The 12718-nt window shown below is 48.3% G+C and overlaps 1 protein-coding gene across 4 annotated transcripts in view; it reads left to right on the top strand.

Annotated features, from left to right (window-relative positions):
* LOC125751831 (myocyte-specific enhancer factor 2A-like) overlaps positions 1 to 9729 on the top strand; it is a 52385-nt gene extending 42656 nt beyond the window's left edge. For all 4 annotated transcript variants that reach the window (XM_049031204.1, XM_049031205.1, XM_049031206.1 and 1 more), the window contains exons 7-11: positions 113 to 172; positions 3918 to 4102; positions 6595 to 6721; positions 6801 to 6927; positions 8121 to 9729. In XM_049031204.1, coding sequence (XP_048887161.1) covers positions 113 to 172; positions 3918 to 4102; positions 6595 to 6721; positions 6801 to 6927; positions 8121 to 8442 — 821 coding nt within the window. In that variant the 3' untranslated portion in view covers positions 8443 to 9729. The remainder of the gene's footprint in view (positions 1 to 112; positions 173 to 3917; positions 4103 to 6594; positions 6722 to 6800; positions 6928 to 8120) is intronic.
* Positions 9730 to 12718: the final 2989 nt, after the last annotated feature.

Genomic DNA, 12718 nt, shown 5'->3' with positions numbered 1-12718 from the left:
AGATATACTTAAGCACCTGTTACTTAAGATGCATGCATGCTGTGTGTATAGATCTGCTGCAGTTCATGAGTGCTCAGCTTGACCTCCCTGTCCCCCCCCCCCCCCCCCCCAGGTAGCTTGCTGGTCACCACAGACCTCACAGCTCCCAACGGCACTGGCTCCAGCCCTGTAGGTAAGTGTACAGAGTCCCCCCTCACAGGAGTGAAGTGTGGAGAGACAAGCACACTGTAGTGCTGGACGGTTGCTTTATAATTTGTTTGCTGAGCAAATGACCACGCAGACTGTGGGTGTCACTACGCCTATAGAGCCCCTGATCAGATTGAACTGCCTCAGGGTAGCAGAGAGTGGGGGGGTGGTGGTGGTGGTGGTGGGGGGGGAGCAGGGGTTGGGGCTAGAGTTACATAGCTGATTGGAGGGTGAAGGTTATACTGGCCTTTCAGGGAATGTGGGTGGGGGTGGTGTTTTAATGTCAAAGGTAGGAGGCAGGAGAAGCTGCTGCTATAGTCATGTCATCCAATTAGCCAGGGATCTTTGCTCTGTGCTACCCTAACCCTACCAAACGCAGGCGGCCCTGCCCTACCCTAACCCTACCAAACACAGGTGGCTCTGCCCTACCCTAACCCTACCAAACGCAGGCGGCCCTGCTCTACCCCAACCCTAACCCTACCAGACACAGGTGGCTCTACCCCAACCCTAACCCTACCAAACGCAGGCGGCCCTGCTCTACCCCAACCCTAACCCTACCAAACACAGGTGGCTCTGCCCTACCCTAACCCTACCAAACACAGGTGGCTCTGCCCTACCCCAACCCTACCAAACACAGGTGGCTCTGCCCTACCCTAACCCTACCAAACACAGGTGGCTCTGCCCTACCCCAACCTAGTCCTAACCTTACTAAACACGGTGTCATTCTGCTTCTCCTAAACACACTTTTAGCCAGAATGTGTTTCCCTTGGTGCTGCCAGAGGCTGTTAAGAATGAAGATCCTTTCCTCCACTGTATTATTGTATTGTGTACTTGGGGGCCGGATGCTGATGTAAGCCTTATACTATGAGGGAGGGTGTCATTTCTCCTGCTGCTCCTGTCATCACCTTGGTCCCCTGTAGGTGGCGCCCCCTTCAAGGCCAACCCCGCCTTCAGTATCACGATGCCCTTTTCCCCGCCGCTGACAGGTGTCTCTGTTTGTAAGGCCTTATAAGGACGTGACCGCCTCGTGGCCCGGCACTCTGACACGGCTTCCCCCCCCTGGCCTTCGCGTGTGGCGCTCTGATGGCCTGTCATGGCTGCTGGGTGTCGGGTTAAAGGTCGCAGCAGACGGCGTGTGGGCTGGAGAGGCGCCACGGCACAAAGCACACACACCACTGCCGTGTGCTTATCACCGGTCTGTTTTCGCACGAAGTAACCGCTTCTGTTAGATGTTCAGATCGAGTTCAGCCACAGTCCTCTAAGGCGAAGAAGAAGATCTGTATGGGCTTCCTGATAGTGTCGTCCCCCCCCCGTATGTGGTGTGAGTGAGACCAGGTGCGGCCTGAATGGCAGATGTGCTGATGAAGGCTTTACAGAGCACCGGGGCCCTGTGCCGCCCTATACCCCCCCCACTCGTCTAATGAAAGTCATTTGCAAACTCACTTCACTTCCTGGGCACCATCTGCCTTAATTCCTGCGGCTGATTCGCAAAGGCACGACGCGGCCCCCATCCAGCCTGCCCCCCCCCCCCCCCCCATCCAGCCTGCCCCTCCCCCCCAGCCACCCTCACTGGGGATGTTTATAAGGCTGTCTCTCTGAAGGACCAGCGGCCAACTGCCTCTGTGGTAACAATCAGGATCTGCTCATCTAAACGAGCATCACCATTGAGGGCATGATGCTCATCATTTTAAAACCATATGAAATATTCATTATTACTAGTAGTAATGATGGTTTTAAGCACTTTGGTATGTGGCTCTAATGGTTCAGAACCTGTGACTGTGTCCAGAAGCTTTGTATTCATAACACTTTCAATGAACAAGATGACAGCTTTAAAATACATCAATAACAATATATGATTATATGACTTGCATGTTATTAATGTCAATTACAAGTGTCATGACTTTTTCCATTGAAATTGTTATTAATGTACGGCTTTATGACATGTTAAAGTATAGCAACACACTGCTTAAGAATAAAGCGTTATTAGGACCTTATCGTTGTATGGTACTTTATTAGGCCATTCCTGTCTGTCTGGACGCCTCACTGCCAAATCAAAGCCAGATTTAATTGGCCCCCAGCATGCTCGAAATTAACCACATTTTCGTTATGATTTGTGTAACTGTGGTTGTTCACCAGTAAATACAGGCATGCTGGTGTGCAGCCTTCTCTGGTTTGCTGGCTGGCTGTCTGTCTCCTCCCATCAGCGGGCTAACTAAGGCCTGCTCGCTCTCTCCATGTGCGTTTGACTAGGGTTCCCTGACACTTCATATTTATGCTTTTGTGTCTCCAGGTGACGGGCTGGGGCGGAGCTGTATTATTAATGTCTGTTTCCGGGGGGATTTGTGGGTGCTGTGCAGCCTTTGATTCGCTGGCCTATTTGTTTGTTGGCTGCTGATCCTGAATGAGGTGTGAGCCTCTCGCTGCACTGTTAGCGCTGCTCCTCTGTTAGCGCTGCTCCTCTGTTAGCGCTGCTCCTCTGTTAGCGCTGCTCCTCTGTTAGCGCTGCTCCTCTGTTAGCGCCGCTCCTCTGTTAGCGCTGCTCCTCTGTCTGTGTGATTCGTCCCGCACTTGTAGGTGACGGCCTAAGGTTCTGTAGGGCTGCTGAGCCCTTGAACTAGACGATTAACCTGTTCGGCTCTTAATGGCTTTTAATTGGGCCAGTGACTTGGTGAATAAGGCATTTGTCACCGGGGGCCACAGGTCCTGTTCGTGGTTCTGACCGGTTATGGGGCATCTCTGTGCTGCAGACGTCCTGTTCGTGGTTCTGACCGGTTATGGGGCATCTTTGGGCTGTAGACGGTCATGCTGACTGATTGCCTGCTTTCCTTCAGCTTTTCACATGATGACCTCACCCCTGAGATCGTTATCAGCCTCTTACTCAGCCCCCGTAATTTAAAGCTTTCACAAACCCTCCTGCCCCCACCCACGCTGTTTCTTGGGGGGTTTTCACTGGCCTGTGGCAGGATCCAGTACAGAAAATTACCCAGTGGGTTAAATGCCATTTATTCCAGTATTTTTACCCAGCAGCATTTTCTACAATAGTTGCCTAAAAGTCGCTAATTACTGTAAAAGTGTTAGAACAGTGTAAACGATTATACTGATACCCACACGCCTCATTTCTCTGGGGCCTCGGTTACATGTTTATGTTGGTTCCTGCCGTTCCACCTTCTCTGCAGTAATGTTCTCGGCGCCGACGACGCTGACTTGCCTTCTTAAGAGTGCTGCCCCATTGTTTATCGCTGCGTATTTTTCCCGGCCGTCTTGCCTTGCCATTTCGATGAGTCCGCGTGTCTCTCCCACCTCTCCCACCGGGGTCCCTCTGTAATTACGGCTCTCCTCCTTGCCAAGCCCACCTGGCAGCCGTCGATGACTCACCGTGGACCCGAGCGGGGCGGGACCCTCACCTGTCTCTTCTCTGCCTTCTCATTGGTTCTCGTTGTGCAGGTTCCAGTGATACTGTCGACTCTGATCAGCAGCCATACTTACGTTCGCGTCCACTGAAAACAGTGCGTGCTTCCTTTCCCTAACAGATGGCGTGGAGGATTTTAGTTTAGCCATTTTTCAAGGGGGAGTGAGGTCATTTCCTGTGTTGTTATGTGCAGTATAATTACTATAGTAACCTCTGAAATGGGCCAAAGGGGGCATCAGAAGTGGCCTGCTAGCAGCTCTGCCGATTGGCTGCCTGGCTCTTCTCTGATTGGCCCGTGGTCTGTCTCCCCGTCTCCCCATAGGAAATGGCTTTGTCAGCTCGCGAGGATCTCCCAGCCTCCAGGGGAGCTCCGGCGGAAACGGCCTAGGGAAGACCATGCCTGCCAAATCGCCCCCGCCACCAGGGGGAGCCCTGGGGATGGGCAGCCGAAAGCCAGATCTGCGAGTGGTCATCCCCCCGCCCAACAAGAGTGCCATGGCACCCCAGGTGAGTGACAGCAGGCAGCAGAGAGTAAGCGAGAGCCCCCCCAGTGTAATGCAGCATGGACCTCACTCAGTCTGACCACGCTGAGGGCCTGAGGCTAGTGTGAGGTCATCAGTAGGGGCGGAGCCTTCCCTCCCTTTCGACAAACATGTGAAACCCCCCCCCACACCCCCCTGCCTTGCAAAGACTCCAGTTCTCTGCCATTCTCTTGCTACCAGCTGGAGGACTTTCATCAAAGTAAGGTGACGTAAGTGCCTCTGCCCTGTAGCTGTCAGCTTGCCAGGCTTCGTTACGTGGGCTTCTGAGCATGCTCAGTAGGGCTCCGGCCTGGCAGGCTATTCAGGCCTTGTGCAAAGGGAAGATGGCAGCTGAGGGGCGGCGTGCTCGTCAGTAGGTCACGGCGGCATTAGATGAATCGTGCCTTGCGGTGACACAGCCGGCCCGGCTTAGCGGGAGCCCACACCCTGAGCCGGATAATATCTTGTCACCCTCGTCACGTCTGGCTGCCTTTATTCCTCGGGTGGAGGTATTAAGGCAGCCCGGGGGATCACAGACGCTGCGTCTCTGTCTGTGCTGCAAAGCGCCCCGCTCTGTCTGTCCCTAATCCCTTTAACCCCCAGCCCTCCCCAGGCTGTACGCCGTCTGCCTGGCCTGGTGTGAGAAGGGGGCTCGATCCCACCCCGTTATGGCAGCCTCTTTCATTTCGGCCTCCTTTGTGTCTCGGTTAATGTGGGAGCTTGACGCCCGCCTTGGACGCGGGACTGGGCCCCTCCCTCACCGGTGTGAGGCCACACCCCTCACTCTCTCACACTCTTTGACTAAACGTAGTGTGGGCGCTCTACGGGCTCCATGAAGGAGGTGAGGCGGTGTGACAGCTAGGGGCAGCCGCCGGGCCGGTGTTGTACAGGGGAGGAGCTTGTGAGGGCTTTGGCCGGACGCCACCGAGGGGGGGGGGGTCGTCTCGGACCCCGCAGCAAAGCTGGCTCGGCACGCATGCAGCCATGAACCGCAGCAGCGCCCCTTGCAGAATGCAGTGGGATGGCCTGCGGTCTGTGAGCTGGGGCTGTGGGAGGCCCTACAGAGCGCCCCAGGAAGTGCAAAACAGGAAGTGCAGCTGTGGGCACTTTTACCACCCGCAGAGCTGAAGCATGACAAGAGCTTTCACAAAGATGCACAAGCGCAGCCCCAGCTGCGGCTCCGCGGGTGATGGAGCTCGGCCGTGACCGAGCAACAGCCGCATTCGAAAGGTTAAGTCGCGGTTACCGTACTCCATGCATGCAGCCGCTGTACAGCACACAAAACATGCACCGTAACGTGTTTATCTCGTCCACCCTATCTTTCCTGAAGTGGATGACATCATGGGGAATGATGTCATGGGGAATGATGTCATCCAAAGTGAGGCACGGACCTGAGTGATTTAATCCACTCCAGAGAGCAGCAGCCCACGGTGGGGGGGGGTTGCACTCACAGCGTAACCTGTTTAGGGAATGTACTGAAGCCCGCATCTCAGGACTGGGCAAGAGGTGTACAGCTGGTTCCAGTGATGAGCTCGTTTAAATAGTGTCCCCTCTATGCCACAGGGGTGGCCGGGGGCCAAGGCGAGAGTGTGATCTCTGAGCCAAACCCCCTGCCTGAGGGATTCTGGGAATACTGATACAAAGGGGCTGTCCAATTATTCAGATCAGCCACACCAGTGCAACATGCTACTGAACTGACTCTCACTGTATGCTTTTCTAAATGTACATTAGGGAAAGTTTGCTTTTCAACTTTTTAAAATTCTGTACAGATGACAGAATTTTTGGCTGAAAAAAAAATTCTGACCACTGGTCCATGAACGCTTACTGTTCAACACTTTTCACCTGCTAATTTTCTTGTCATGATGACAGGATTAAGATTATTCTCCTGTCTTGAATCCTACCCCTCATTTTACCATGCTGGTATATAATTTAACAAAATAGTTTGAAACTCCAGGATTTACTTATTTATATGGCAACACATCTTGTATTTGTTTTACCAATATACTCACCTCTGGGTTCCATGCATGGTAACTCGTCACATGGCATAAAGTTTGTAAAGGGCTTTAGCTTATGATACCACAGCACCTCTTAGTGGCCAACACGAGAATTACAGCAAAAATATTCCATCTTTCATCCTTCATTTTCTCACTGCTTATCCTGCTGTTCCTGGCAGCATAGGGCACCAGGCTGTGACACATCCTGGATGGGATGCATATTGCTTTGGTTCTTCATATTGTGTTACTCGATAGCTGGCTGTTTTATTGTGAAGGTGATTTGCACGCTGGGTTTAGAGAGCCATTTAAAAGCATAGTTACATTACGGTGTCACTGTCATGGTACATGACAGATAGAAACGGCAGCACCGTGTGACCCTGTGGGACTTCAGACCACTGGGATCACTGTCCTCGTGCATGTGTGAGCCGCACCTGAGCTTTGCTGTGATTGGCCTTGAGCTCTGATGTCACTGTCCTCTTCCCAGAACCCTCAGAGGATAAGCAGCTCCCAGTCCACGCAGTCCCTGGCCACACCGGTGGTCTCTGTGACCACACCCAGCCTGCCACCTCAGGGCCTGGTGTACTCCGCCATGCCCACGGCGTACAATACCGGTGAGTGAGCGTGTTGCGGTGCCCATGCCAGCACTGCCGGGCTGCGCGGTGACACAGTGTCGCTCTGCTCGCCTTGCAGATTACTCCCTGAGCGGCAGCGAGCTCTCCTCCATCCAAGGCTTCGGCTCACCCGGGGGCCTGTCCCTGGGCTCCATGTCGTCATGGCAGCAGAATCAGCTGGGTGCGGTGGCACAAGGCGCTCTGACGTGAGTAACTTCACACGCCACGTCTGGGGGTGTGTCCTTTTCTTAGGGGATGGAATGCGCGCTTGAGATGCGGCATGATGGAGATGCCGATGGCAGATCGCTGATGAAGATGCTGAAGCTGACAATTCGGTGCTGATGATAATTTTGATGCTGCAGCTGATGTTGATATAGAATACGTATCCTTCTTTAATCCCCATGGGGAAATTCTCTTTTTGGCTGCCCCATCTTGCTCTCCATGAGACACACAGACACAGGCGCACGTGACAGCGAGCTTGGGGGTCACAGCGCAGGTGCAGTGTGCAGCATCCCTGGAGCCGCGCTTTAGGGCCCTTGCTCAGGGGTCCATGGACATGTGACTATTCTGGCGAGGCCGAGTTCCAACCAGCAACTGTCCGTTCAGAGGCATAGAGGCTTAGCTTCCTGAGCCACACACCACGGCCAGTGATGCGAATGTTGATGCTGAAGCTGATCCTGACGCTGACGATAACGCTGACGCTGATCCGGACGCAGATGATAATGCTGAAGCTGATACCGAAGATAACGTTGATGCTGATCCTGATGCTGAGGATAACAATGCTGAAGCTGATCCTGACACTTATGACAATGTTGATGCTGAAGCTGATCCTGACACTTATGACAATGTTGATGCTGAAGCTGATCCTGACACTTATGACAATGTTGATGCTGAAGCTGATCCTGACGCTTATGATAATGTTGATGCTGAAGCTGATCCTGACGCTTATGACAATGTTGATGCTGAAGCTGATCCTGACGCTTATGACAATGTTGATGCTGAAGCTGATCCTGACGCTTATGACAATGTTGATGCTGAAGCTGATCCTGATGCTTATGACGATGTTGATGCTGAAGCTGATCCTGACGCTTATGACGATGTTGATGCTGAAGCTGATCCTGACGCTTATGACGATGTTGATGCTGAAGCTGATCCTGACGCTTATGATAATGTTGATGCTGAAGCTGATCCTGACGCTTATGACAATGTTGATGCTGAAGCTGATCCTGACGCTTATGACGATGTTGATGCTGAAGCTGATCCTGACGCTTATGACAATGTTGATGCTGAAGCTGACACTGAAGTGGAGTCTGGTCGTGATCCTGCATGGTCTCTGGAGATAATGTTGCTGGTGAAGCTGATGGTGACGCTGTCTGTCTGTCCTCCCCTACATTAACAGCCACCTGCCTCACGGACCGGGCGGCTCTTCCAGCTCCAGTCAGAGTGTGAGCATCAAGGCGGAGCCAGCATCGCCCCCCCGCGACCGCACCACCCTGCCCGCCTTCCTGTCCCAGCCTCACCTGTCCTCACGCCAGGAAATGGGCCGCTCACCTGCCGACAGCCTGAGCTCCTCTTGCAGCTCCTATGACGGGAGCGACCGCGAAGACCCTCCCCGCGCTGACTTCCACCCCCCCCTGGGGCTGGGTCGGCCAGGAGCGGGAGCAGAGGATCAGGAGGGTCCATCTGTCAAACGCATGCGTGTCGATGCCTGGGTAACATAGGTCAGCCCAGTATTCTTCATCATCATCTTCATCATCATTATTATTCATTTTTTATATCATTTTTGCGGGTGGGAAATGTTCATCCAAATGCGTCCAAGTATCTTTAACACATTAAAAAGATGAGTCAGGCAACACGCATAGATTCAAACAGGAATCATCAGGTACTCCAGGCCAATTTGCTGCCAGGTTCACACCAGTCCAGTCTTTAGGGGTGTGTCTACGGAATATATTAATACTCGTAGTCACTGGTCCAGTCCAGCACTTGTACAGAATACTATTTTCACAAGAATAATAGGAAGTAAAATGTCGCCCTCTGGTGGACGGGTCTTGCTTGCAGCACCAGCTACGCTGATTACAAGTTACATGTTTTTGCCCCCCCCCTAATCCCGATTGCCTTGGAAATTGCGGATACGTCTTGCTAGCTGTCCGAGAATCAGGTTGTGAGTTCGGGGGCTATACGAAATCTCTCATGCAGCCCATCAGGCTAAAGAGCAGCACGCGATGAACTTGGATTTAAAAGATGATCGTAAATATCAGTTTAGCTTTTTATTTCAATTGTTAAAGCAATTAAATTGAATGAAACAAAAAAAATCATTTACCATGAAAAATAATTATGTTTGTGAAAAGTTTTTAGTTTATTTGTTGTTATTTTTATTTCGCTTAATGCAAAAACACAGACATGCAAGCAAGACCTAGAAATGGTAACTAAAGCCATGAACACTCGTTGTTCTGTTTGTAAATTAGATTTCGAGCCAAATTTTTGTCTTTGTTTTGTATATAGTAACTTTAATATATATATCACATTGGAGTAAGTACGTATGTACTGTACCGTCACCAGATTTAAGGAAAGAAGTATATTTTTGTGGATTACCGCCGAGTTTACAGGGCGAAGTCCTTACTAATAATTAGGTTATTCACTGGTTAATATTTACTATTTTGTTAAATATGTTGTACTTCTAAATGATTATTGTGAATAACCCATGTTTTTTCCGGAGTCTACTTTCCGGGTTTAATTAGTGGTGAACGTTTGTCCTAAGATATTAGTAATGACAGTGCTGTACGATTAAACTTCACTGTATCTTTTTGTGAAGGAGAATTGTAATGTTTTTGAAGTATAATTCCAGCAGAAACTGAGGAATCTACTTATAATCCCAACGCGAAGGATTGACCTACAGTTGCGCACTATGCTGTCTGATTTCCATGTGAAATGTCATAGAAATATATCCTACCTAAATGGAATTTAAAACGAATATCAAGGACACCAATAAAACATTTATTGTGAGTTGACTTTTCTCGTTTATATGCTATACGTAAAAAGGTGCACATGCCATAAAATAATACAAAGTTTTTTTTTTGCGCACAGTCGTTGTGAAATAGTGACGGTAACGCAGACGGCGGTCGTGTGATTTTTAATTTTTTTTTATACCTACAGAATCATTCGGCAAAACTGCATTGGACATCGTGGGCGCGTAGCTAGATATGGTGTTTTATGTAAATGTTTTATGCAAAGATATGAACGTGCTTTCATACTTATGTCTTTGTAAAAACATCACAGGAGGCAATCCAAACGAAGGAGCACTTTATGGACAATTGCTTTAAGTGTCTTACAAACAGGTCTTTATTTTGACCGCGATGTTCCTTTATAAAGCAAGGAGTAGAGCATCTTAAAACAGGAATACGGAATAAAAACTGGGATTTCATTACTAGCTTGGGTGCGCAGTTTCCTGAACTGGGATTTCTCGCATTTCCCGTCATTTTTCCTGCTTGTCCTGTTCTTCCAGCGTCCCGCCTCGTGCGATATGGACACAGAATGACTGTTAATCATTTTTCCCGGAAGTGCTGGTCTGACTGGGACTGGAAAAAGACACGTGCTTATGAACCGCCTGAGTGCTCACACATTTTTGGGAATTTTACATGTAAAAGCTCACCTGCACAATGTACTCGATTTATGTATATTTTTGCACAAAGCTTTAAGTTAATTTGAGTTTATACATTACTTATATTTAAGTGAAATGCTGTCATATGTACATGTATGTGTGTGTGTTTGTGAGCGCGCGCGTCTATGTATGAAATATTGGCAACCAAGACAGCAATAATGAAATTATCAATGGGGAGAATATAGTAGGATCGTTTCCAGCGGTGTAGCCTTCCAAAAATACCAGTACATCAAGGGGTTAATTTTACACCTGGGGATCAACATAGCCGCAAATATATGAACTTGTAAGGCTTGTTGATCCATCCCCATTATGACCAAGTTGTGTACTCGCAAGAAATAATATATGCACACTCATTTGATTTTTTTAAAATATTTCACATGGGTAATTTGTCTAATGTGAAAACAAATATGAAGAAACAAAGTTATGTTGGTGACTCGCTTGTGTTCGACTCTGCTTCGCTGTTCAGCTTTTATAAACTCAACTGTATATTTGCGTATCTCTTTATAAACGATGTTTAACTCAAGATGCTTTCGCGGCTTCAAGGCTTAAAGATTTGGTGGCAAAAGCTGGACTTTGTTGCCACGAAAGAAACTGAAGTTTCATGGGACGATTTTTAGTTATTGTGCATTTTCCCCAGATGTGATGTTTTGTCTTCATAATACAATAAACGTTGAAGTTTCTATTGATTAACTAACTATATATACGATGCTAGAGACCGGTGTAGAAATTTGTTTCTTGTATTCACAAGTAAACGATCTGGATTTTACAATTTCCTGGAGGCTGTAACATTTTTTGTATAAATATGTAGGTACAGTAAGCCTATAATGCGTGTGTATGAAATATTCAGGGAATTTTCTGTATTATATGAATAACCCCAACAAATTAGAGAATTCCTACACAATTTGTCTGAATTAAAAAGATTTTAATTAATGACTTTATTTTGCACCTTGTTGTAATTTCTTAGCTGCGAGTGCCTTTTAAGTAAGTTTTATCAGATCGGGAAAAACGTAGTAATTCAAGATGACTATTTACTGTTCCTGCAAATCCGCACAGGAGAAGGCTGAACGTCGATTGTATGGAGCGCATAGGGAAGCTCACCGAGACGCACCAGTATCGCAGCCCGCGATGGCAGTGACTTTCGATCGACGCTTGGAGCTCTGGACGTTATGAGGAATCCGAATTGACTCTGCTTCTCTTTCAATCAGACATCCTTTTCGGCGTTCTGCTGGCAGGCTGAGACCTTAAACCTTCGGGAATCGGGTTTAAAGGGCTGGTTTAGCAGAGGTCATTGAATGTTTTCCTCACAGGCCCTCGGTTTTGCTGAAAGTAAAAAAAAAATACGGTAAAAAGGGAGAAAGGCAGTAAAATAATCTAAAACATACTGAATCATGCCCTGTGATGGGCAGCCCCCCCCCCACCCAGTCCTTGCTTGTTCCCGCCTCGTGCCCGTAGCTTCCGAGATAGGCTCCGGACCCCCCGCGACCCAGAAGGATGAGCGGGCTGGAAAATGGATGGATGGATATTGAATCAATTTCACATAATACGTTTAATTTGCACACACAAGTTTGATGATTGAATTTAACGGTAATTCTAATACAGCCCAGTTAAATTGTGTCTGATCCCTAAATGTCTTAAACAGAATTATAATTGTTGTATTTGTTTCTCACAAAAAGCCGTGATATTTTTATTTTAGATTGACCCGGTAATGTAATTAGGCGGTGGGCGGCAGTCATATCCTAAAAGACTCAGTATTTGTTTAGGTTTTGGGATAACCTTTAGGTGAGCTGTTCAAACCCAGGGATTCTTCAGCCAGTCCTCTAATTACTAATCTAATTAAGGCAAAAACCCGCACACACAACGGCCCTTTCTGGACAAGCCTGGTCAGGCCTGCTGTAATTAATGTAGGTCTAATACTAACAGATTAATGTATAGGTTACATATAATACACAATACAATATAACCTAATATTCTTACATTCTTATCCACCCCGGAGCAAATATTTTATTTATGAATGTGTTCTCTGTGAAAGCTTTGATTAATTAAACACTTTACCTAAAGTTTCTCATCACGTGAGATTGGCGGCGAGTAGCTTATCCTGTAGACATTGTAATATATATAGCTGGCTTGTTTTTTTAAGGATAGGTCTCATTTCATTACTCACGTCTATATCGCGCGGAACCTTTTTAATTTCTTTTTTAGCTTTAAAATGAACAACATCGCAACACAATACTTTAAGAGTAGGCTAGCTCAGGCATTACCCTAAGTATGCTGTTGCGAAAATATGGGATTGGGGTATGCAAATGTAGTTGGGGTATTAGATACTCGCACCTGCTCGACTT

Source organism: Brienomyrus brachyistius, chromosome 11, assembly GCF_023856365.1.
Source record: "Brienomyrus brachyistius isolate T26 chromosome 11, BBRACH_0.4, whole genome shotgun sequence".
NCBI classification, from domain to species: Eukaryota; Metazoa; Chordata; class Actinopteri; order Osteoglossiformes; family Mormyridae; genus Brienomyrus; species Brienomyrus brachyistius.
Note: the sequence above shows the minus strand (reverse complement) of the source record. Positions and strands in the feature narration are given on the sequence as shown.